The sequence below is a fragment of the Strongylocentrotus purpuratus genome, unplaced genomic scaffold (genome assembly GCF_000002235.5).
Source record: "Strongylocentrotus purpuratus isolate Spur 01 unplaced genomic scaffold, Spur_5.0 spur5_scaffold_14, whole genome shotgun sequence".
Classification (NCBI taxonomy): Eukaryota; Metazoa; Echinodermata; class Echinoidea; order Camarodonta; family Strongylocentrotidae; genus Strongylocentrotus; species Strongylocentrotus purpuratus.
In genome coordinates, this window is record NW_022145599.1 from 36,225,911 (window position 1) to 36,253,134 (window position 27,224).

At 37.1% G+C, this 27,224-nt stretch overlaps 2 protein-coding genes across 2 annotated transcripts; one reads left to right on the top strand and one right to left on the bottom strand.

The window, feature by feature from the left end:
* Window positions 1-1,179: 1,179 nt before the first annotated feature.
* Window positions 1,180-11,224, bottom strand: LOC588721 (phosphomannomutase). The gene is made up of 7 exons (XM_788391.5): window positions 11,035-11,224; window positions 9,409-9,600; window positions 8,179-8,270; window positions 7,281-7,380; window positions 6,658-6,733; window positions 4,633-4,745; window positions 1,180-3,712 (listed from the first exon to the last, which is right to left on the bottom strand). Exons 1-7 carry the CDS (start codon window positions 11,098-11,100, stop codon window positions 3,605-3,607), a joined length of 747 nt encoding a protein of 248 aa, XP_793484.1. The 5' UTR covers window positions 11,101-11,224; the 3' UTR covers window positions 1,180-3,604.
* Window positions 11,225-16,568: 5,344 nt separating this feature from the next.
* On the top strand, window positions 16,569-26,651 carry LOC586118 (phosphomannomutase). The gene is made up of 7 exons (XM_030984857.1): window positions 16,569-16,999; window positions 19,015-19,203; window positions 20,154-20,245; window positions 20,930-21,032; window positions 22,966-23,041; window positions 24,028-24,140; window positions 25,064-26,651. The coding sequence occupies exons 1-7, from the start codon at window positions 16,919-16,921 to the stop codon at window positions 25,187-25,189; spliced, it is 780 nt and encodes a 259-aa protein (XP_030840717.1). The 5' UTR covers window positions 16,569-16,918; the 3' UTR covers window positions 25,190-26,651.
* Window positions 26,652-27,224: the final 573 nt, after the last annotated feature.

Genomic DNA, 27,224 nt, shown 5'->3' on the forward strand with positions numbered 1-27,224 from the left:
CCATCCATATCACCACCATCACCACCATCCTCCTCATAATCCTCCTCCTCTTCATCTTCACCACCACCATCCTCCTCATAATCCTCCTCTTCATCTTCACCACCACCATCCTCCTCATAATCCTCCTCCTCTTCATCTTCACCACCACCATCCTCCTCATAATCCTCCTCCTCTTCATCTTCACCACCACCATCCTCCTCATAATCCTCCTCTTCATCTTCACCACCACCATCCTCCTCATAATCCTCCTCCTCTTCATCTTCACCACCACCATCCTCCTCATAATCCTCCTCTTCATCTTCACCACCACCATCCTCCTCATAATCCTCCTCCTCTTCATCTTCACCACCACCATCCTCCTCATAATCCTCCTCCTCTTCATCTTCACCACCACCATCCTCCTCATAATCCTCCTCCTCTTCATCTTCACCACCACCATCCTCCTCATAATCCTCCTCCTCTTCATCTTCACCACCACCATCCTCCTCATAATCCTCCTCTTCATCTTCACCACCACCATCCTCCTCATAATCCTCCTCCTCTTCATCTTCACCACCACCATCCTCCTCATAATCCTCCTCCTCTTCATCTTCACCACCACCATCCTCCTCATAATCCTCCTCTTCATCTTCACCACCACCATCCTCCTCATAATCCTCCTCCTCTTCATCTTCACCACCACCATCCTCCTCATAATCCTCCTCCTCTTCATCTTCACCACCACCATCCTCCTCATAATCCTCCTCTTCATCTTCACCACCACCATCCTCCTCATAATCCTCCTCCTCTTCATCTTCACCACCACCATCCTCCTCATAATCCTCCTCCTCTTCATCTTCACCACCACCATCCTCCTCATAATCCTCCTCTTCATCTTCACCACCACCATCCTCCTCATAATCCTCCTCCTCTTCATCTTCACCACCACCATCCTCCTCATAATCCTCCTCCTCTTCATCTTCACCACCACCATCCTCCTCATAATCCTCCTCCATCTTCATCATCTTCACCATCATCATCCCAAACATCCTCCTCCATCTTAAGTAATAACAAACTTACAGCATGTTTGCTATCCCCGACTCACTAGCCAGAATGTTCATAGAGTATGTGTAGCTGTCACAACAAACATATCATGATTGTTTTATCATAGATACAAAATTACACAAGCAGTGGCAATACTTTCAGTGTAAAATCATTTATAATTCTTTGAATTTCCATTAAAATGTCATTCAACATTCAATAAGTATTCACATTTTCAAAATGATAATAAAAATAGAAAAGAGAAATTCAATAAAAAGTAATCTTATTTTCTTGGAATGATTGTACTGGTCCATGAAGAGCTAGACATTTTGGGGAATTTCTTTAGAACGCCTTTGTTGACTGATGATAGTAAAAAATTAAAAAAAGTAGTGGCTTCTTGTGTAGCGCTCATGTCTGTCTGACTTTACACTCATGGTGCTCCATAATTTTTACCACAACTTTAGCAGGTTATTACAGTTTAAATTAAAGTATATATATTTATACAAAAAAATAATTAAAGAAGGCTCACAAATGAGCGATATCTCACTTAATATGTATTGTTAATGCAGCTGGGGTACAAAGTTTGTGCAAATGGCCTTTAGAAATATTTTATTCTAACAATATCTTTTAATAATATTATACATTACCATATAGGAAAAGTAATAAAGATGCAATACATAAATCTTTCATATATATATATATATATATCAGTAATTTAGCAAACCTGCTTTGTATCATTCATAAGTTGGCTTGTTAAAGACCATAAAAGTTTCAACAACACAAGCATCAATCGTTTTGTACATCAATATCATTCAAAATTTTATAATTATTATATTTTTACAATATCTTCTGAACAAAGAGATCAACGCTATGAGTCACTTTGCTTTAAAATGCTTCTTCGAGAAAGACCTTTCCTGATATCAAATATACAATTATCACACAAATAAATAATAATACTTAACTATAATATGGCGCTTATTACACTCACTAAGGGCTTCCAAACTTGGAGGTTATTACCCCGGCTTTAGCTGTGCTGCCATTAGGGCGCTCTAGCATGTAAAAGAATTAATTAAATAAATGTATACATACATACATACATCAATGGTGTAAGTCATACAAACACTAATAAATTTTCTTGAGATGTATGTTTCCCGATGCACATACGAATTACCATAATAGTCATAATGTTCATAAGAGTACAGAATATAGTTTTCTCATACATTTCTTCAGAGCCCTTTTTTCATATCTTTCTTTACAATTTCTGTTCTTGTAAGCACTGGTCCAGGAATTGCGGTAGCAGTGGCCTTATTGGGGGGGGGGGGGGAAGGGGCACTAGGCTTTCTGGGTTGAGATGAAATGCATCAACAGTATCACTGAATGGGGGTAGGCAGTTTAAAAGAGGTCCTATCATCTCGTCGTTGTTTTTTTTTTTTTTAGTGCCTTCCCCTCTCCCCATTCTTTCTTTCCATTTTTTTGAAAACCATAAAATTGGAGGAGCATGCCTAGTAGGTATTATTTAATCAGTGGTAGAGGGACGTTTCTAAAAAGAGGTCACTAACATGCCCCTAACCCTACTGTACGCAAAACATGGTATGCAAAATAGCTACATTAGCTACACCACGTTGTGGCTATTGATAGAAATATGCCTCTACAACTTATCAATAAATCTTTGCAATTTTACAAAAAAAAGCCTACCTCTTTTATTTGTGCAAACTTTTCTATACATTAAAACTTTAAAATACAATCGCGTTGATTATGACTTTGTGCAATATATATCCCTCTTACTCTGGAGTTTCAATGTACATGTTCTTTTAAAGATCAATCCAACATTTTTCTGATGAAAAATAAATTAAGAATACCGGTACAGAAAATCAGAGAAACCGTTTGGTGAAATTGTGAAGAAAAAAATCAGACAAACAACAATAAAGAAAGTTATGAAATTGTAAAAGCTATAATCACTATACATATATGGCAATCTCAAATCGGTGAATTACGGGTAGTCATTTGACTGTGAGGCCCCTTTTGTTGTGAACTAAATATATCAATACCTCATCATTCATTTTCAACAATGATAAGTTAGTCACTTTCTGATTTGGAACAAACAGGAGAGATGTCTTAAAGGCAGGCTTTACTACTTCAGCCAGAAGGGATTAGACCACCAAGCGAGCCAGCAAGGTCACTGTGACAGGTGGCTATCTCATTAACTCAGCTCTCATTTAACATAAGAAAAAGAGGAACATGGGGGACCAACAGGCACCGATTAGGGAAGTTTTCTATATAGAGGGAGCAAGTACCTACAAGTAGGACAGTGTGCCTTTAAACTATATCACAGTGACATTACCCATTCCACAATTTGAAACTCCTATTGTAATTACAACTTCCTAAAATCATAACCTTCTTTTATAAACCCATCAGATTTCGGTAAAGTTTTCACCCTATCTGATTGTTCTGCTTTTATTGTTCTATTACCCTATAAAAACCTAATTCAATACTGAATCAAACGGAATGTACAAACAAGCACTAAAACCTTATAAAAATATGTTAAATTATTAGTATGCAACATTATAATAGTTGCAGAAGACATTTATTCTATATCAAACAGCTGACAGACTTGTTTCTTGGTATCCTCCGGACTCGTTACTGTGTATCCTTTTGTTCTTGAGTCTTCGAAGATCTCATGATCATTGCCTCCCTAAATACAGAAGAAAAACACAAAGAAAAACAGAGATGAGAGAGGGGGAGGGAATTAATTTAGTATAATAAATAGTTAAATACAATATAATATAATATAATGTAATGTAATGTAATGTAATGTAACGTAATGTAATGCAATGTAAATGTAAATGTAGTGTAATGCAATGTAAATATATATGTAATGTAATTGTAATGCAATGTAATATAAATGTAATGTAATGTAATATCGATGTAATGTAATTTAATGAAAATGTAATGTAATACAATGCAATGTAATGTATTGTAATGTAAAGGTAATGTAAATTTAATGTAATGTAATGTAATAATACATTTTTATCATATAACATAATACAACACACTACAAAATCAGACATTTTTAGAGAGCATCCTAATGGCTGGAAAGATTTCACATGACACTAAACAATTTGATACATGCAAAGGAGTGCACAATGTAACTTCATTTTGGGGGGGGCATGTATATTGAGTACCAATTGAACCGCATTATCAAGCAACTGTACATGTATCAATTGTTTGCACTTTCTAAACCACATGCATTTAATGTGGAAGGTTAGATAACCTGAGCAAAACCGAGGCAGAGCTTACAAACACCCTTACTTTTATATCATGAATATTTAATATATTCATAATCCCCAACTTGAAATCATATTTCAACCTTGGCTTGCAGCCTGCAGCCTTGGTGAAATACAACTTCACTTGAGAAATTCTTAATTGATTGGTTCATATGTATTGAGCAGTCAATACTTACATTTCATAATACGCTCAATCCCATACAATAAACAAAAATAAATATATATACAATAAGCATAAATGAACAATAAACATCACACCTGAAAGTTTGAACTTATATGTTAACAGATACTTCCATAAACTATGAGTATTGAAAATGAATATTCTCACCTTGTACGTCTTGTCCCCAAAGAAATAGATTTCTTTAAAGTCTTTCTCCAAGAAGTTGAGGCAATAAGTCTTGTCCCATCCTTTTGGAAATGCATCTATGCTTATCTGCCCTCCTGTGAAGAGAGAGATAAAAGAATAGAGAGGGGGTGAGAGAGGGGGTGTGAGAGGGGAGGCATGGGGGGGGGGAGAAGGGATGAGGGGGAGAGATGGATAGACAGAAGCACAGGCAGAGACAGAGACTTTTTAATATAACATCATACATTAAAGTGAAATCCAAATTTAAAAGCATGATGCTCAAGAAAGCAAACAAATTAGAGGAGCAGATTTGTAAAAGTTTAAATGAAATCGGACAAACAATAAGAAAGTTATGAATAATAATAATGTCCCTGTGATGTCATGTCAACATACAAAATGAGTAAAATATCTCATTTCTTCCCTCAAAATATTTCACTCTGGATGACCTGAGTGAAATGTTTCTTAGAAGAACAAAAAAAAGATATCTATTTCATATGCAGCAAACAGAACAATTGACCATGAATACCTCACTACTCACAATCTAACAACCTAATTTCAAATTAGAGATTCACATATATTTTGTGAAACATTCAAACATTTTTTAACATAACTTTCTTATTTTTTGTCCATTTTTTTTTTACTGCACATTTCTGTTCCTCTATTTTCTGCTAATACACAAACTTATTACAAATGTTGGGTTGCCCATAAAATAATATTCCTTCATAAACTTTGGAATGGAGGATTGCATCTGTGGTTTGCTAGAACTGTAGAAGATTTTAGCAATCATCCATATCCCCAGGGTCCATATTCATAACTAACAAAGCGAGGGCCAATTAACTACCTGTATTTATAAAAGTTTTTTAAGCTACCGAGTTGTCAATTAATTACAAAGTAAGCCCATAGTTAGTTTACAGCTAGGTAGTGATCTAGGCTTTAAAGCCCATCTGCACTAGTTTGGCTAGGAGGGATAAGACCTGACAAGTGGTTATCTCATCAAATCAGCTCTCAATTAACATAAGAAAAAGAGGACCATGGGGGACCAACAGTCACAGATTAGGCATTGTTTGCTATATACTGTAGAGGGCGCAAGTAGCTATAAGAAGTGCAGTGGGGCGTTTCCAATAGAAAAATTTCTGAATAGTGCCTGACATGTTTCTAAACTAGGGCTGTTTATTATGAATCACAGAATGACCCTGGCCTAAATTCATACAACTTTACCGAGCACTGTAAAACCGTAGTAGGTCCATGGTATAACTAACTCCTTACACTGCAGTATTCTAGGCAGAGTAGGTAAGGCACAGGAATTAGAGCTTAGCTCACAGGCAATTGAATTTACAAAGGATTCATACAAACAGAGGAAACCTAGAGGGAATACAATCCTCCATTGATATGGTAATCAAGATGGGGAGTGGTCACTATGGTGTGTACACAGATGGTTTCACATGACTGCACTTTGAGACAAAGTAAACATGGGGGTAGCTCAAAGGATGGGCACTTTGTACACAGAATAGGTGAAGGAGTCATGATAAAGTGATAAGTTAACTACAGTCAAACCTGCTTTGGTGACCACCTGTCTACAAAGACCACCTGTCTACAAAGACCACATTTTTTGTTTCCCTTGAAAATGGTTTCTCATTGAAACATGTACTAAAGGAACCTGTCTACAAAGTGTGTGTTTCCCTTGGGTGGTCACTATAGACAGGTTTGGCTGTATATAGATATTTGTTAAGAGGCAAATCGTATTTAGACTCAGTGGATGAGCAGATAATGTACGTCTTTCGGATGGTGACGTTAAAGGTTGGTCCCCAGATGTACATAATCATATCTGATTGATACACGTCCGTAAAAATCCTGGCGTCTTGCAGAATGGTAATGTTTTGACACCTTTAAATGTCCCTTGGATATGAGGTATCAATCCTTCAAGAATCATGTCATGGCTATAGGTCCTGTTCATATATCTTGAAAAGGAAAACATTGGAGAATAAGAATAAAAACATCTTGTAGTCTTACCTATCGAGAATACCAGACCGTCTTTTGTGAACTCGTTGCGAAGGGCTTCAACCATCTTTTCCCTCACTCCATGGAGCTGAATATATTAAACAAAAAAATGTTTTAAAAAATCTCATTGAACACAAGCTTTCAACAAAATAAATCCTCAGGAGAAATCTACATTTTAAAAATATGAAGTTATGGTACCGGCAGTCTGCCACAGAAAACAGGAATGTCATTTTTTTGAGCTAAAAAGTCAAAACAATTCACTTAAATTGAATTTGTCTGTTCCCATATGAATACAAAATTACAAATCATCCTGAAATCAATGAAAACTGACTAAAATAGGAGATGGGAAAGTGTCTCTTGGGACTTTCAAGAGGAGTCCTTAATGATTGGTTATGTTGAGAAATAATAAATATTTGATCAGCTTCCATCGAAAAGAGGAGAGCAGTCAAAAAATATACACGGTACGGGTATATTTTCCTCTAGACTAAAAATATACCAACAGGCAAGTGTAAATTCTTAACACTTCTTCGAGGATTTCATGGCTACCCTAAAATCAATTTGAGGCATACAACACACATACAAGGAAAAAGGAGACATCTGTAAATTATTTTTACCTAATTTTTGAAAAATCTTACCTTGTCAAACTCGCTGAACTCCCCCCTCTCCGGGTAACTGCAACTCCTCCCGATTGGGCATATATTGATCATGCCATTCCTGAATTCAATGAAGGTTCCTCTGAAACAACAAACATAGAATAATCATCACTGAATTAGTTAACTAGTTGACTATTGAATTATCTTGATCTCATTCTCATACCATTGAAAAGGGAACCCACAGCCAATGAGTTAAGAGACTGGACAATAATAATAATACCGGTAATGCATTTATATAACATATTTTCCATTTTCATATTGAAATTTGCTTTACAATTACATAATTAACAGAAGTTGTGAGTTTTTAGATTTGTTAAAGGTTATGAGAGACTGCTGGTTGCAAAGAAATCTGGGTAGCTCATGCCACAGTTTTGAATGTGAATGCTCTGTCACCAAGTGTGGGAAGAACCTTGGGAGATGGGTGGTTCAATGTGAAGCCTTGAGAGGAGCGAAGAGAGAATCAGATAGGTAGGGAGGAGCAAGACTATGGATGCATTTGAAGGTGAGAAGAAGTATTTTGTAATGAATCAATGGAATGGAAACTTTTGCAATTTAAGTAAATTTGTTGATGTAATTGTTATTGAAAAAGGAAGAAAAGTTTCACTGTAACACACCAGAATATTTGTTTGTAATTTCACAGATATGAGACTTACATGTGTTTGAAAATTATAATAAAACAAAGAAAATATCTAAATAGCAAATATATCTAAATAACAAATTACAACAACTTCTAGATAATTGACTTTCTCATCCATACCCTAACACTAAATTACATACAAGAGGGCACAATTATCTCTGTGTGAATTTTAATCTGCACCTAAAATGTATCAGATCAAATAACTTACAACAAAACAAGATAAAGAATGAGATTTGTGCTTACCTTTTGAGGGGTAATTTAACACCAGACAGATATTTGAGACAGAAGTTGATCAGTTCCTGCATCTTATCTTCTCCCATGAACTTTTGAATGCTCTGAAGGAAAGAGAAAGACAAATCAATTGATTTATATTGTTATATAAAAATAATATATTATGTACTTTTCTATCCCAGGAGTTATATTACAATCTTTTCTTTTAAGTACAGTTGTTTGCATTAAGCTTACCTTGTTTTGGTTTACTGTTTTATATGAACTGTTCAGACAGAGTAATGAAAGAGAAATACTTGTTTAATATCATGTTTCTATAAAGGCAAATTGATAGATTTATGATATAATTATTTATCATTACTTATCATGGTCAGATACTCTAAATTAAATCAATGAAAGCAAAGTTAACAAACAAGAATAATTAACCAAAGATCAGTTCAATCCAATTCAATTCTTTTAATTCTTTTTTTGAGGAATATAGCAAGGACAAAAATTAATTAGGTAGAATCCAATTACATATTGCTTCCTTCTGGTAAGTATTAGGCTAATGAAAGAAGAGCATTCAAATTACATAAGCCATCAGTGAAACTTTGCCACTGTGGATTTTTGGCATATACATGTATATGATCTTTCTTTCAACAATGGCACTACGTTAGCCAAGATTATATCACAAGATAAACACATCTGTGGAAAGCAGATACTCTCTTTCAATGCTCTTAGCAGTTTCAGTTTAATTCATTTGCATTAATCCAACATTGTTTAGGATACTATTTCATAGGAACAGAATACTAGTACAATAATAAAAGAGCAATAATTGATTAATATCCTGTTTCAATAAAATTTGCTTGTTTGTTTAATCAAATTTGTTACATGATGGATAAAAAATGATGCTTTCTTCTCCTTATCAGTTTTTTGTTTTACTGCTTTTCTCTTCATAAGAATATTTAAAAGGGGGCAACATTGATAGAGCTATAATTATGGTAAATCACAAATAATGATATTTGTTTACTTTAAAAGGGTTTTCAATAAGGCTTATAAGCCATAATGCTCATTGTAGACCTGTTCATGGTCCATTACCTTTCATATTATATTCGTATTCATATTTATTTCATTTCCAACAGAAATACATAATTCATTTGCTCAGGAAACTATACAAATAAACTTTGCACATAATAAAATTATTACAAGAAATTCTTAATTTCTGAGGAAATTTACAATTTTACAATCTTGATTTCTGGTTAATACCTGTGTGGCAATGTTTTCTCCTTTAGCTAACGCAACAAGCCCATTCTCAGCAAAGACGAAATCAAACATATTGATTCTCTCTACGCCATCCATCTGCTCTGTAATCTTAGGCAGATCTGAACCTCCCACCAGTCCAACAGTATATCTTTGCTTCAGTTTCTCCAAAAACTCAACCATATCCGGCTCGATAACCTGGAAAGAAAATAGAAAATAAATGGAAAGAAGTATGATTATTACATATATGTACATACACATCTGGTTGAATGTCTTTTTATTGTAGTACTTTCTGACAACTGGAAGAAGGATACACAGATATCAACTATCAGTCCAATAAATGCTAAAATTTATTAAGCCCTTATAAAAAGATTTTTATAAAAAACAAAGCTAGTTTAAAAAAGAAAAAGAAGAAGAAAATTAAAACAGCTTCCAGCTTTGAGTATGCTCCAAATAACCACAATGCGCAACATATATAAAGTAACAATAAAACTTCAATACTTGATTTAGAGGAAACTACATTAACTCAGAATGTTACCCATCAACGGAAAAGAGAGGGGAAACAAAAAAAGAAAGGGTAAATATATTGAACTGTAAAATATTTTAATAACCCAAAGGATGCCAAAAACATACAACTAGCGGACAAAAGCCAATGCTAAAACAATGTCAAGGTCATTAACTTTGAGAAAATGAGCTTGAAAGTGTCAGGATTTCGTTGATTATTGTCAGGTTAAAAACAATGAAATGAGGTGCTTTTTCCAGTTTACGTCAGAATATACAGGACCAGGAATCAATTAGTATTTGTATTTAGTATGATATCAGAGTCTGACAAGTTATAATGTATTGTAGAAATAAGTACTAGACCCTATTAGTAGTAGATCTAGAATAGAACTAATCTTTTTATTGGAAAAAGTATATTCAATTACTTTTTTTTTACTTTTCTAGTATGCCTGTCTAGAGACTAGTAAGTGTGAATAGACTTTTAAAAGAATTCATGGATGTATTGTTCAATTTCACTTTTTTTTTTTGTTGCAATTTTTGTTATATTTTTAGTAGTCTAGACTAAACAACTGATGTTTATGTTTAGGCTAAGCCAAATCAAATCATGCGGTGAAATAGATCATAGACTAGACTGTAGAGTCTGCAGGCTATTCCTATTGTCTAGTTAATAGTTATTAATAATAACATTAAAATTCAAGTTTACTTTAAAGTTTAAAACTTTAATATTCAAACAGTTAATTATTCATGTTTTCACGACCAGTCCAGGCCTAGATTACGTAGACCATATCCAAACATAAACATGAAATTAGAGCAGACTATCATCTACCTCGTCATGTATTAAGTATTATTTAAACACAGTCTGAAAATGCTAGAGATCTAGATCTATGCGATTAATAAGTTAGAATGCCCGAGTTTGTCCTTCGACTCATCACAGGCCACCCCGCTCCACGAGTCGTCCACAGGCAAAGGCTATCGACAGCTCCGCCCGCGCCCGGCAGCCTGGCGCGAAAGACACGGCTTTGCATGCGCTTGACTGGCCGGGATGCGAGATACCGGTACATAATTTTCAATGTGTGGGACTTACCTTTAATGATTTTGATTAATAGCGATATGTATCTTTGGTTTACTTACTTTCCGAGCGGCAGTAAGAGTTCCATCAACGTCGAAAAGAATGATCTTTGATGTATCACGAGACATGTTGGAGGAGAGAACGATATGTGATCAACACTAGGAGAAAACACAAACTGTAGCACCCGAAGAGCGAAGCAGAAGCGGGCCGAGTTGACACGTCAGAACTTTATGATACCTGAGAAATCTCTTTCCTATATTGCGTGAGCTAGCTAGCTCGAGCTGGCGCGGCACGGCGCGCCGCGGCGCAGCCCAATTTGCATGGATAAATAATGGGAGGCGTTTTGGACAGTCAGCCAGCTAAAAGTCACAGATTAAAAGTGTTAACGTTTTTTGAGGCCGGTCATTGGGAGAAACATACAGGGGCGTCATTCCGAGTGGGGGAGGGGGTCACTAAATCCCAAAGAACCCCCAATCCCCCCCCCCCCCCCTTCTAGGCCTATAATTTGATGGGGGGGGGGGGGGGGACTGTGGGCCTAAACACTTAACATGCGATTATGTAACTATAAATAGAGGCTATATTGAAATAAGAAAAATACAGTTAAACCCTGTCCGGAAACAGCAAAATTTGGCACTGTCAACAGGTGGCCTCATCGACAGGTTCTATATAATCAGGGATATGAGAGGCTTAACGAAATTCTTTGTTTCTTTCTTTTTTTTAAAAACTTTGTAAATAGTGTAAATAGTTCACTACAAAACTTTAGGAATTTTATTTGTCATATATTGTATATTTGAAAGGTGTTGGAACGATTCAAGCTCTATTTGCTTATGTTTCATCCCTTTTTTCATCACCTTTGTGTGTTCATTCTTCAAACTGTATATAAGTTGCAACTTGTCTTTGATAAAACAATGTTATATTCTTTTTCACGTGAAGTTAATTCAAATGTATTGTAAAATTGAAAATGATCTGTCATGTTACATTAATTTTTCATGTGATGTTAACTTCAATGAATTGTGAAATTGTGAACATGCATAAATAAATAAATAAATAAAATATCCCTGATATAATTAACACACGTTTCTTTATAGAGGAAGACAATATTGGTCTGGCGTAGAATAATAATTATTTCTCAGACCTGTCTCCTGAGAGTGCATAGGTGCCCTTTTTTATTGGTACCCCCCCCCCCCAACTTTGAAAGTCGCTCCGCCAGGCTCTTGTCCACGGTAAATGGTGATTGTCAAATCTCGAAGAACAAAACATAACCCCTCATGGCTATCTCCCCATAACGTCCACAATTTCCATTGGTACTTTTTACTTCATGATGAATTGCTTGTTATTTTGGTCTGAGAAATGAAATAAAACTAATGCACTAAAATAAAGCTGATATTGCACCAGAGAGTATCTAGACCCCCGAGCTTCCAGGACCCTTGAGCGGGCCATGGACCCCGGCCGAAAGGGACTTCGCGCACATTCAGATTTGTTTAGGGTGAGTGGTTCAACGCCCCCCCCCCCCCCCCCCACTTCACAAAAGCTTCCTACGCCTATGATCTACAATGTCTATTTTATCAGGAAGCTATAATCTACACGCACCGATTTTCAATAGGTTCCTCACATGAATTGAGTATCATTGTAAGGCGTGCTTGTATAGTTACATATATGATTTTTTATTTCATAATAATTATGTCTGTCTCTATTTATTGTAAAATGTGGAGAAAAAAGAAAGAAACGTGAAACTTGAAAAGCGGGAAAACCCCTGGGTTGTTTTTTTGGCTAGGATATCGAAATTCCCGACGTTGGATGGAATAACCCCCCTTCAACCCGTTTCATGTTCGGTTGCTTCGCTTCCTCGCGGGGTCACATTAATGATGCCATCCAATTTTAGAACACCCCCTTTGAAAGAATCCTGTTGAGGTCTACGCCACTGACTACTAAAACAACAACTACTACTACTACTACTACTACTTTATGCCTAAAATGTCCCTCCCCCTTGATAAAAAGAAGATTTGCTGACCCCGGGCATCAGGCACGTAGCCATAGTTTGATGTTTTGAGGGGGGGGGGGCACATAAATTGTAATCGATCGAGGTAAAACAAAAAGGGTCAAAAAACGTTCAACCGATCTTGGAATTTTGGGGGGCACGTGCCCCCCCCCCCCCCCCCCCCCCCCCCCCCCCCCGTGGCTACGTGCCTGCTGGGCATTGCTGGCCCGTTATGACATATATATTGCAATTAATTTATAGCGCCTTTACATAAACATGCTCAAAGCGTAGTAGTATTATTAGTAGTCAGTGGCGTAGGCCTACACAGGATTCTTTCAAAGGGGGTGTTCTAAAATTGGATGGCATCATTAATGTGACCCCGCGAGGAAGCGAAGCAACCGAACATGAAACGGGTTGAAGGGGGGTTATTCCATCCAACGTCGGGAATTTCGATATCCTAGCCCTGATCCCCGATCCTATAGCTTGTAAAAAACAGGGGTTTCCTGCATTTCAGGTTTTCACCTATCCGCCCGACCCCCCCCCCCCCTTGACTTTTTTTTCTCTGCTCATCTCGTTCCCTCCCCCCCCCCCTTTTTTTCTCTCTCTCTTTCTCTCTCTTTTACTCTCTCTCTCTCTCTCTCTCTCTCTCTCTCTCTCTCTCTCTCTCTTTATCTCTATGTAGGCTATCTCTCGCTCTCTCACTGCCCCCCTCTCTCTCTCTCTCTCTTTCCAAGGCCCGCGCCCTAGCTCCCTCTCCCCTTATAATACACATTGACCAATATAGCTAGTACGTACCCCTTCCTCCCGTGGTCGACGTGCGTCGTTCTTTTTCTCGTTATGGCTTTTTCTTCTTTCGTATATTCTATTTATTGTCTCTTATTCTTTGTTTTCCAAGGGAAAATAGCCAGTAAGGATTTTAGAAGTAGGCCTATATGCAAATTTAAATTTAATTAAATGGACTGCATAATTGTATTATAAATGGGCTATGAAAATGTGGATGTATCATGGAATTTTCTGGATAAAACAACATTTTTTTTTAACCTACAGTGCCATGCCGTAATTTTTTTTTTATCACCATATTATTGCATCCAGTGGCGGATCCAGGGGGGGCCGAAACGGCCGCGGCCCCCCCCCCCCTATTGGCGGCGCAAAAAAAGAAAAAAAGAGGAAGAGAAAAAAAGAAAGGAGAAGAGAAGAAAAAAGGAGAAGAGAAAAGAAAGGAGAAGAGAAAAGAAAAGAGAAGAAAGAAGAGAAAAGAAACACAGAGAGAGAGAGAAAAAAGAGAGAAATGATGACGAAGAAAGCCCCCCCCCCCCCCCCCCCCGAATTTGTGTTTTCAAAATCTCCGAAAAAGGGTTACTTTTCACGCAACAAAGTCCGGCCCGTTTACACACCGGAGATAGAGGGGTGCTTTCAAAGAGAGGGAACATTAATTGCGCGTACCCTAGATAACACTGAGTGAGTGGGGGGGGGGGGGGGGGGGGGGGAAATGGCGCTTAGTGACAGTAACAACGAATAAGGGAAAAACTGTAATCGTGAGATTTGGGGTCATTCCAGTAGGCTTGGCAAACGTCATTGAATAGAGGGGGCCGGGCCGGCCGCATAAAATCTCGAGCCGCGGATTCAAAGTTAAACGCTAAAAACAGCCCCTGCGCTACAAAGGTCACCACTCTTTAGTGAGAAATTTGAAAAGGGCACACTATTTTGGATGTCTTTTAAATAGAAGCTATATACTCAACAGTCACATTTTTAATTAGCGGTAGGGCCGCTTCACAACTCTTATTTTGCCCTTCATTTGGATTCAGCTCAAATCAACTCGCTTGTGCTTGTATTTGAACTCATGTTGGTAAAACCATGGATTTATCCATGGTTGGTGTAATAAATCTTTCCTTTCTACTAGTCTAATTGTGTGCTATCACAATCATGATTGTTTCATTTTCCCTGTAAAGCAGGCGCGTAGCCAGGGGCGATATAGGGGCAGTAAGAGGACATAAGACGAAAAAGGAGCAGACAAGGAAATATTTTTGAAATTCTGACAAGTCGAGAACGGTACAACGAATCGTCTTCTTTCTCTCAAAATTTCCGCGCTACTCGCGAGCGGGGAAAAACTAAATTCAAACAACGATATAGAGTCGAGAATGGAACAACGAATTATCTTCTCTCTTTAATAATGTAATGAAATGTCAAAGCTTCCGCGTTTCGCGCGGGAGGGGGAAACTGTATTGAAACAAGGATTTAGAGTCGAGAATGGAACAACGAATTATCCTTTTCTCTAATAATTTAATAAAACGTCAAAGCTTCCGCGCTTCGCGCGGGAGAGGGGAAACTGAATTCAAACAAGGATTAAGAGAAGAGGATGGTACAACGAATCGTCTTCTTTCTTTAATAATTAATGAAGCGTCAAAGCTTACGCGCTTCGCGCGGGAGAAGGGAGGGGACTCAATTCAGACAAGTATTAAGAGTCGAGAACGGTACAACGAATCGTCTTCTTTCTCTAATAATTTAATAAAACGTTAAGCTTCTGCGCTTTACGTTCAGAGAAGGATAAGAGTCGAGAATGGAACAACGAATCTTCTAATTCTTTCTCTAATAATTTCATTAAACTATGAAAGGTCAAAGTTTCCGCGCTTCGCGAGGAGGGAGAGGGGAACTGAATTCAGACAAAGAATAAGAGTCGAGAATGGCACAACAAATCTTCTTCTTTCTCTAATAATTAATGAAAGGTCATAGCTTCCGCGCTTCGCGCGAGAGGGGGGGGGGACGAACTAAATTCAAACAAGGAGTTAGAGTCGAGAATGGAACAACGAATCTTCTAATTCTTTCTCTAATAATTTCATTAAACTATGAAAGGTCAAAGTTTCCGCGCTTCGCGAGGAGGGGGAGGGGAACTGAATTCAGACAAAGAATAAGAGTCGAGAATGGCACAACAAATCTTCTTCTTTCTCTAATAATTAATGAAAGGTCATAGCTTCCGCGCTTCGCGCGAGAGGGGGGGGGGCGAACTAAATTCAAACAAGGAGTTAGAGTCGAGAATGGAACAACGAATCTTCTAATTCTTTCTCTAATAATTTCATTAAACTATGAAAGGTCAAAGTTTCCGCGCTTTAGAGTCGAGAATGGTTCAACGAATCCTCTCCTCTAATAATTTCATGAAACATCAGAGCTTCTGCGCTTCGCGCTTAATGGGGATGGGGGGGGGACAGCGAGCTGCCCGAATATGAATTTTTGATATCTTTTCTCGTTTATTTTCGTGATAAATAACACTTTCATAATATACATGTACATATATAATGCTCAAATTTTTGCTCGATCGCTTCGCTCACTAGCCGAATTGTGAAACCAGAAAATTACTTTTTCGGGCAAGAGGCTATAGCCCCCCCCCCCCCTCCCCCCCCCCCCCCCCCCCCCCCCCCGATTGAAATGACAAAAATTGTACCGGTATGGTGCTTCTAATATGACCTTGTAAGTATTGATATGTTGAGTATTAAAAAAGGTCTGCGCAATTTTCAAATTTCCGGCCCCCCCTATTGGAAAATCCTGGATCCGCGCCTGTGCATCTAACATTGCATATCCGGGTTTATACCGACAAAGTAGCCCATGGTCATAAAACTGTTTTGTTATCGTTCGTGCTAATTAGCCGCACCACCGCACGTACAGCGTATACACATCAGATTTTGAACGCCCTCGGTAAAAACACGTACAAGAAATGACACTGCATAGTACTGCTCGAAAATAAGCTAGAAATTTCAGGCGTGTACGTCTACTTGACTATGTACATTGCACACTGGCGCTAGCTAGCCCTGATCGGAATTTGGGATATTACTACCGGTATATACCAGCGGAGTTGATGTTCGTCCTTTATGTAACTGTTCTTCAGAAATAAACAGTTTTGTTTCTTTCCCATTCCTGGTAGGATGTTGTGATGGTACCAGTGACTCTTGTTGATTGGTTGTGAATGATCTAACTAGATGCCCATGATGGGGAAGAATTCAAATTGCAGGAGAATATGTCTGTTCGACATGGATGGGACCATAACAAACACAAGAAGGGTAAGTTGGATTTCATGTTGCTTAATTAATACTATACCTTTATATTTGCACATAACTTTCTTCGTACGCTGTCACCTATCAAAGAAACTAGTATGAATATTGTGCTGTTGGTGCATGGTGTTAATGTATTTTCGAATGTTCTTATAATTTGCTCTGTAAATTTCACAACATCGACATGTAAACCTATACTTTCATGTTGAATTTATGCTCTAATGATCATATCCATATACTTGTTAATATGTGTATACCTCTCTCACCATGAATGTGAATTATATATCAGCTAATTTAGTACTGCAAGTCTACATGTACAAGGGGTACCACTACAATTCAGCACCACGAACATGTTTCCATACCCTACATGTGTTTTTGCACGTAAATCGCATTATCATAGAGTAGCTTGTACTTGACTGCACGTTCTCCTTTGTGCATACATGTGATGATGCAATCGTAGACGTGGTAAATCCCAACAAAATCAATGAGCTTCGATCAAAAGGGGGAATGTTAATTGAAACGAACACAATAAACGGTAAACTCCTCTTACAAGTTCCATTTTGTATGTATACTTGTGATGGGTATTCATACATTTTTTTGCGACTGGGTGTTTGTCTAGTTTTTCGTCGCCCGCAGTGTCGTACATTTCCATTCCAAACATTGCGGTCTACCATCGGGCGAGCGATGTTCTGATTGGCCAATTGCGGAGGTATATGGAGGGTGTGTCCGTGACGTCACAATAGTAGGTCGTGTTTGACTTACTAGTGACATTCAGATAGGATGACATCGGCAAAAAGGCAATTTGTTCACCATTGCATACATGTATACGGTTCGGCAGGCGGGAAGGGATTAATCTTAGTGATAATTCTTTGCATTCCACATTCCATATTTTGGTAAAAAAGAACACTTACCGGTGATTGTCCACAGACAATAAAAAGAAGACAAACTATTGGAGGTAACAATAACTGAGCGCAGTCGAAAATCGAAAATCGTGTTGACCATGCACGTCAGAATTGTTTACTTGTTAAAATGCGAAGTGCGTCATTCATTATTCTACCCCAGTATAAATTCACATGATGGTACATTTTTGTTTAAATCCTGCTTAGCTGCGTGCTAGCTAAGAGGAAATAAGACACTAATATGGAGAAGAGGAAATGAATTGACAGGGTAAATACCGAGAAACACTGTTGTTGACTGGTTTGTAACGTCATCACCACTGTGCACTCTCATATCCTGAAAGATAATGATAAAAGTACAATTTCAGGTGAACATTAAAGTCTGTCCATTTGAATAGCTGAAAATATGGGTGATTTCAAGTTTGCTGTTCTGTAGACAACTGTGTCTTACAATTTGTTTATAATTCGAGAATGATATGCAGAAAACAAAATCGTACAAACTCCGGTCCCCCCCCCCCCCCCCTCCCCCTATAGTCGGACAATGCAGCACGCTCAACCTAGCTATTCCATTTATGAAAACTGCATTGGCTGGAGTTTGCAAGTAAATACTTCTGAATACATGACACATACTATAATCAAGATAATGGACTTAAACATACGTTTATACAGCGGGATTTATGGTTGAACTGGTCCCCACGCCCCCACCACCAACTTCGCCACAATTTTAAGAATTAAGAAAAAAAAACCTTGACCTGCAGTAGGTAGAACTCTTGTAGTGTGCCTCATTCACCATACACTTATTTTTTATATATATTTTTTTAATAATGAAATATAGACGATTTTTTAACTCGGATGCCCATACATTTGAAATACATGTTTCATGCCTCTTTTTGTGAAATGATTGTGGCAATGTGATTTATTCTTGATAGAAACAGTTTGTATAATCTCAGCACTTTATTGATCAATAAAGATCCGAGAATATATAAATCAAGAATAAATCATATTCCCGCAATCATTTTGTGGAATGAAGTTGGAAACGTTTATTTCAATTCAACCTTATGTGCATGTACATCTTCAGATCGTAGTATTCATGATTTCCTACTTTGTTTGTTTGTGCTGATCGTACAGACAATCGAACCCGAGATGATCGACGTCCTGTTAAAGCTACAGACTCATGTTCCCATCGGTCTGATCACGGGCTCAGACATCAAGAGCGTCGAGAACCAACTCGGACACGATCTCCACCAGATGTTCGATTACGTGTTCGTAGAGAACGGCATGGTAGCATATCAGAAGGGACAGGTGTTTGCTAAGAAGGTCAGTTACCATGGAAACAATGACATCACGAAGTGTCTTTTTTAATCAAACAACGTACATGTAGTTATCATTTTAAAGAATCATTTGGATTTCTCTTTCCCTCCCCTTCTCGCTATCACACTTCTTTTTTTCTTTTTTTAATATTTATTTTCCCTTCCTCTCCCCCATCTTCGCCTTATCTCCCCCCCCCCCCTCTCTCTCTCTGTACTATCCATCCATCCATCCATCTATAAATATATAAATATTTACTGTCTACCCTCCTCTCTCTCTCTCTCTCTCTCTCTCTCACTCTCACTATCTATCTCTATTTTACCAAATATATCTATCTCATTATATACACTTTCGTCCCACTCAATCGTGAAATCTTGTTTCCCCTCCCCCCCCCCCCTGCATGACAGTTACCCCCCCCCCCCCCCCCCCCCCATTGCGTTCCCTGAATGTTTTCGTATTCGACTTCGAAAGATTGGCTATAATGCTCTTCATCGTCCTGTGCCTTGACAGGTCGATCTTTAAACGTCGCTGTAGATATTCTTTTCGATAACGATGTTATTGTTTCCTTGAATGCCTCAATATATTTGTTATTTTGGGTCCCTGTTTTGTCCTTGTTCTGCAGCATGGTCATATTGTGTGGTTAAAAAGGTACTATAACCTTGATGACACTTGAGTAAATAAATGTGGTTTTTCTGTTCATTCGCAGATCTTGTTTGTTTGTTGGTTTGTTTGTCATGATTTAAAAAAATAAATTATCCGATAACCCCGGAACTATATACTACCTTACCTTGAATGAATATTCTCCTAGTTTTGTACTTTTTTAGTGCTACTTCAAATTATTCATATTTGTATTTAAATGGCATTATAAAGGCATATTGTTTACGTAATTTTGCTCTATTAGTTGCTTACTATAGATAAGGATCAATTACATTTTTTGGTTACTTTCCTTTCTCTTTCAGATTATATCAGAGCAAATCGGAGAGGAAAAGTTACAAGAAGTTATCAATTTTGTACTGCACTATTTGGCTGATTTACATCTTCCGATCAAAAGGTATTCATTATTGAACAAATTGTTATAATTCTAGCTAACATAGAACTTTGTCTCTTTGATATCACATTAATATTTCACTTGCGTGTACTTAAAATCGAATGATCAGAAGAAGTAGAGTTCGTTCATTATAGTTTACGTATACGTAAACTATAATTATATAGCGCCCCTAATTATTATACAACAATATTGATAAAATTCATCTCATTTCTTCTTTTGATCTTGCATAATTGTTAATAATTATGTAAGTCATTATTGTCATTGTTCGGGGAATACACATCAGAAAGTACTGTGTCTACGAAGCAAGATTGCAGTTCCACATGTACTGTATTTACAGGTCTAGGTTGTCGAAAAGAAATTCGTCTCTTGATTTTGTTTCTTCTCTTCTTATTAGTCTTTGACTGACGCAACTATTTTCATCTATCTCTTTAAAATTAATATTCTATTCGTTTCCTGTTTCATTCCTTTGTCATCTGGCTGCTCTACCTGTGGATATTAAGCTCAGTGCACTTTAGTAATAATAATAAAAACGGTGCTTATCAGGCGCTTTCCCCCAAAGTCTCTCTTTGAACGTAACTGTTATATTATTTATTACGCTGATACCGGATGTTTTCTGGAATGTGTACCGGTATGATACCCAATAGAGCCAAGGGTTTTTATATTTGATTTTATTTGTCTGTTTTTCAGAGGATGTTTTGTGGAATGTCGTACCGGTATGATCAATATATGTCCTATGGGACGATGTAACTCAACTCTGGAAGACAGAAGAATCTTCTGTGAATATGACAAGGTAGGTCATCTAGAAAATCATTAATATAATTTATGTAGAGGTGGTTTAGTATACACAGACGTTGTGTGTTCGGACAGGTTGTGTATCTGGATACTTGATTTAAAACGACAATTTGAAGAAGTTTAAAGCAATATTTAATAAATCTTGTAAGACTTATTTTTGACAATGTTAGATGGGACAAATATTCATGATGGTTAGTGCTGTTTGGTGAATACTTTTCTTTTAATCCGAAGGCAAAAGATAATTCTTTATGTTCGTCAGTGTCCGAACACCAAATCCCCATCATCTGTTATGGAGCTCTCACACTCTGCCGTGTAGGCCTACCGTCCACCTGCCGGGCTATTAAAAAACAACAGAGTCCAGAACGTTGGGTTTTGAGCGAACTTGTCCCCGGCCGCAAAAAAAAATTCATAAATTTAATCTTTTCACCGTTTCGTTGCCATCTTCTGACCGTTCTCACCGGGCGCATACCGGGTGTTGAACGTGCTTCTACCGTCTTCACCGCCCAGATTGACTTTTGTTGAAAATTTTGGCCGTTTCCATACCGGGCCCATACCGGGTCTCGAACGTGTGCACCGGGTTTGTAGCAGCCACCTACCAGTCACTTAGCGTCCCCTCACCGCTCGGAGCGTCCTGTGAACGAGTCCCCGGACTGCTGACGTCATGACACGACTGCCATAAATACCCCGAATTGAACGGCAACGGTCAGTCCGCTCTCCATTTTTCATCACCGTTCTGTAACGGGTTATGAGCGTGTTGTGAAAGTGTTCATACAGTGTGACCGTTTTCATAACGTATTCATACCGTCCTCATACCGTTCAACACCGTCCTCTTGCCGCTTACTTGCGGCCGGTGCCAGCCGGCCAAAGTTTTGAACATGCCCAAAACTTTCGCCGGGTCCCATTGGGTGTAAATAAGCGCCAACGCCCTATTAACGTGTTGCCCGCTTTGATAACGAACCACCGTGTGCCCTCGCCGTTCTCCACCGTCCGCAGACATTTTCGCGCACGGTGGCACACGGTAGGCCTACACGGCAGAGTGTGAGAGTCACTTTAGTAGCACAGGGTGGTCGATGAGCAGAATTCATTGTGAGAGTGTAGGCTTGTTTTGGGGAGGCGTGTGCTACTTTTTCTTTAAAATTTGCATTAAATGTTTATTAGGTACTCATGAACTACAGGAAATAAATGAATCTGACAAATTATCATGTTGTCACATATCGGTTCTTAAAAAAACCCTGCTACATACTTGATTTGGTATATAGATTGGTTTTATTTGTCAAAATTTCCATTATTTTTCATACACAAAAATATTTGCCATATACTTGACATTAATGTAACAACATAGGGTGAAACAGAATTTCCATCAGTTGATTAGCTGCCAAATTTCACAATTTTTATGATAGATTGAGCATTCCATATGCACATGAGCGATGCTACAATTATTGTTGACAAACCTTCCCCCTTGGTCGATTCCCATATGGTCACATAAATTCAGTACAAGTACTGCATATAAATATTGTGTTTAATGTCATGAAAGTTAAATATAAATTACACTGTATAAACTTTATATACAGTATAAAGGTGCATACTTCACAATAAAAATAGTGACTTCAAATGTACTGGACAGTTTGGTGTGTAGAAACACCCCAAATTAAATATTTTTAATAAGGTATTTCACTTTTTTGTAAATGAAATTTTAAAACAGTAATGTTTTGTTTCAGTATACTTATAGTTTGGCAAGGTGAGGGAAGAGGTACCCCCCCCCCCCCCGTTACAGATGTTTGTCAAGGATGTTTAATAAATTCAATTAATTTCCCCCTTCCCTTGACTAAAATTTATTAAAAAATATATAAAAACAAGTGTCAACGGGATCAGAGACAAATCAAACATCTGTGAATTAAGTGTGACTTTACATTCTATTTAATTGTCTACAGAAACACAAAGTCAGAGAAAAGATGGTCAAAACACTCCGAGAAAGGTTTTCTTCCAGCGGACTCAAATTTTCAATAGGTGAGATTTCTTCAGTTTATCATTTTTTAATTTCATCCATCAAAGGTAGTTTTGCTCTTTTTACGTTCTACTCAGTTCGCAGGGGAGATATTTCTATTTGAATTTTCATACATAGCCCAATACAGCTTTGAATTACTATGTTTCATTTCACCTTCCACTAAACATATTAAGCAATGTTGATATTCAATAATGCTAGCCTATAGATACAGGTGCCGTAACTAAATACATTACAAGTTCTTAAAATAGTGCATTGAATTTTACACACAGAGCAAGGAAGAATAAACATGACAGAATCGATTGATTATCGTATTATACAGTAAAATCACAATTAAAGAGCTAGTTGAATTTTGTCTGTAGTCAAGTTGCCTGTATGTTGTATATAAAGTAGTTTGATGGCGATATCTGCAAGCAGCACTGACTTGCAATTAAAGGAATGCGTCAGAGATTATCGCCTCAACTCACATGATTATTATTCTTTTTCTACCAAAAATAACTAGATGAATATTAACATGTTTGTAAAATAGTAATAGTGAAATTGTGATGCATGGTATAGTTTCATCATACCTGTTACTTGACTGGTATACGTTTATCGTGATATTTAACATACTCGATTCATATTTGCAATATATGTTTTATATAATGCTAAATATATTACTCATTGCAGATGTAGTATAAAAAATTATATCGCTAGTGATATTCGTTAATTAATTTGTCTCGCAATGTATGGTCAACAATGGATCCAAAAGATCACGACGTTTCGTGCGCCGCTGCAACACTTCGTCAGGTGATAAAATATAATGTAATTATGTAAGCAAGCGTGTTTTATACTCTTTTAGATCCCTTGTTGACCATACATTGCGAGACAAACGAATATCACTAGCGATATTATTTTCGATATGTTTGTTTGGAATTTGCCCTTTTAGGCCTTTTTTATGTGAAGCTTGCATAAATTAACAAAGTATTGTGTTCATGTTATTAATTTCTAGGAGGACAAACAAGCTTTGACGTGTATCCGATGGGATGGGATAAGACATTCTGTTTGCAATATTTGGATCAGGAATATAAAGAAATATACTTCTTCGGCGACAGGACATCACAGGTATATCAATATTCCTTCTCTATGACTCTCTTATTATTGGTCCGATTCATTTAGACGTTTTGTTTCTCGTATTTTTCTGCTTTCATACAAATTAACTAAGGTGGATTAACGCTTTGAAAGTGCCGCCATTGAGACAAGGAGTCTCATCAAGTCGTCTTTCGTGAGGCGAGAGGAGACGGGATGCTGACGGGACATAATGATCTTGAATCTCACCTTTTTCCTTCTGTTTGCCCTTAATGTTCTTGTATCGTCTTTGAATACACCATGCAATCACATAGCAAGATTAATGGACTTGACATAAGGATCATCTTGTCTTTTTGGTGGTACTTTCAAGCTCAAATAAGTAAGACAGTAATATTCTCTGATAACGAATTGTTTGTTTGTTTTTATTTCCGAAATCCATATATATATATATATATATATATATATCCAAGTTTTTAAAAACATACACAATTATAAAACACATTTCAAATGATAAGAAAGTAAGTAAATGTGTAAAGTATAGACATACGGTTGGATAGCCCATTCAGTTACCCATAATTCAATTACCTAACCAGAATAGTGAAGAAAAAAAACTCAAGTGCATTGTTCCCTCATTTTGTCATGACAACAGACTGAAATTCAAAGAAAATGAAATAAAATGAACATGTTAATGAAATCACAATTGTGTAGGCTCTATAATATAGCCAGGAAGGCTCTGGATTCTGGAATGGCTTAGTCAATATTAACCCTCTCTAAAATCATATCATAATTATTATTATTATTCTCGCTCCCTCCCTCTCTCTCTCTCTCTCTCTCTCTCACTCTCTCTCTCTGTTAAGGGTAAAGGTGTCAATAATTCCTCTATCGGTTGCCCATCTCCCTACCCCGTAATCATTCATTTAACATCTCTTGATCTCTTGTTTTCCTTGGTTACTTTACAGGACGGTAACGACTACGAGATCTTTCATGATAGCAGGACTATCAGCCACACTGTAACTAGCCCAGAACACACCAAGCAACTCTTACAACAACTCTTCTTCAACCAACCACCAAACACTGACTCGTGAGTGTCATGTTAGTGACTTCTAAAGCTACAGTACTCTTCTTTCTTAGAACAAGCACCAGACTTGCCAGTGTCTGAATCATAACACTTCCAGTGTCTGTGGTCTGGATCAAAGACGTTACCATCAATCATAGGGTATATAGTTCCAAACACCATTCCCTTAGAGAAGGGGCCACTCTAAACACTAACTAAAATGTTGGATCACCATTTTAAAGGGTCAAGGAGTAAACACTTTTTTCAATGTAAGATTAACAATTTTAACACGCATGTTCAAAGTGTTCATGTACTATTTACAAATACGTGGTCACTCTTTGACCCTTTGTAGTCCCCAGCTCATTTAATCACCCGGATCTTGGTTAGTTAAGAGTCGGTGTTAGAATCAGAAAAAGTGATTTTCGCCACACTGTAACCAGCCATTAGTACACCATTAGAAACCTTTTGAAAGTATGTTAAGGAAATGCTTGTGTCAGTGTTATCATTTATGCCAGTACTGTTCAGAGATCATAATGGTTACCGGTCCCAAACACCAGAGACAGAGTCCCTGGATAGCATCGCTGGTGTTCGTGTTATAGTCTTGAGTACTTGTGTGATAAACTGTCCCAAGTACAATAAACACCTTTTCGTTGATTAGCACCAACTCTACGCCCCTGAGATCTAGCACCGGAATAGCAATTCTGCGCTTATCATATAAATGTGGATTTCTTTTGAAACCGTTTATACCTCCATGCCTCCATGGACATAGTAAGATGAAAACATTATAATCATTTTGTCATTGTTACACAGCCGTGAAAAATAGTTTGTAAATGAAAAAAAGGACACTGATGTACATATTGATTTTAAACTGAATGTAGACCTTTATTCATAAAATGTATAATAACAACTGACTAAAAGAGGTTTATTGCAAGAAATGTATTATGTATATGTAGTTTATGTGTATATTTTATTTTAACTAAACAAATCAATCGGTCAGCTCTGTCTCCATATGAACCAATGTGATGAAACCTAGATGAAAAGCAGAAGCCTAACGGTCGGACAATGATTTTGGCTCATTATTATATAATATTCTAGATTGTCACAAATATCCTTTTTTATTCAGTTATTCATTTATTGCAATTCTTTGGGGCTAGATTGCACGTGATTTTTATGTAAAATGTTTAAGCCTTACAATGAAATTACAATCTAGTATTTTGTATTTTTACAATCAAAGCGTGATAATCACGGTAGGAAGTGCTGAACATAATAATTTATTACGACATGTCATGAAAGTAATAATTATTTGGCCTTCGATCAGCCAACCTGATTACAGTAGACAGAGAGTTAAAAAATGAAACATTTTCTCTTTGTTTTTCTATATTTTACCATGATTACAACTTACTGTTCATTGTATTCTATCATTTTATCATAAAGAGTGACCAAAAGATAATGACTACATATTTTTTAATGATCTGATTTGCTAAAATCATGTGTAAAAAAACATTTCCAGGAAATTACTTTTAAATTCCAACGTACATGTATTTTTTTTCCAATTAATTTTACAACTCATGTTATTGTTCTTTTTTTAGTGATCTTTAAAAACAAACTTTTTTTTTATTACAATCAATTCTTTATTTTTATTGTGAGTGTTTATATCCAGCGGAGCATCAGTTAGTATTACTGCATGACCAAGCGAACTAAGTTTGTCATGAGTAATTACTTTTCGTTTGTTTTGTGCAGAATGTTTATGTCTTTCAAATCAATTGTTTTTTAGCAACAACAAACAAAAAAACTCTCAAAGCTCGACACTCTTGTGGTAAGTATCCCGGCATAGGAGAAATCTCTTTCAGGAAGAAAAATTACCCGAATAGTTACCTACACATGGCAGTTGCGATAGTAATGAGTTTATGTTTTACAAAACATAGAATGATATGCTACATGAGTTCATATTTGTATACCTTTTGAGCCTTAGTTAGCTTTTGAAACAAAGTAAGCAGAACTAAATGTATCCAAATGTATTTTGTTCTGAATACTTCAATGTGAAAACAATGTAGTTTGGTTTTACC

Coding starts and splice junctions, on each gene's coding strand:
- LOC588721 (XM_788391.5), bottom strand. CDS start 11,100: ATGTCTCGTGATACATCAAAGATCATTCTTTTCGACGTTGATGGAACT. Junction 9,601..11,034: donor CTCTTACTGCCGCTCGGAAA/GTAAGTAAACCA, acceptor TTTTCTTTCCAG/GTTATCGAGCCGGATATGGT. Junction 6,734..7,280: donor AGTTCAGCGAGTTTGACAAG/GTAAGATTTTTC, acceptor TAATATATTCAG/CTCCATGGAGTGAGGGAAAA.
- LOC586118 (XM_030984857.1), top strand. CDS start 16,919: ATGCCCATGATGGGGAAGAATTCAAATTGCAGGAGAATATGTCTGTTC. Junction 17,000..19,014: donor CCATAACAAACACAAGAAGG/GTAAGTTGGATT, acceptor CTGATCGTACAG/ACAATCGAACCCGAGATGAT. Junction 23,042..24,027: donor CGGACTCAAATTTTCAATAG/GTGAGATTTCTT, acceptor ATTAATTTCTAG/GAGGACAAACAAGCTTTGAC.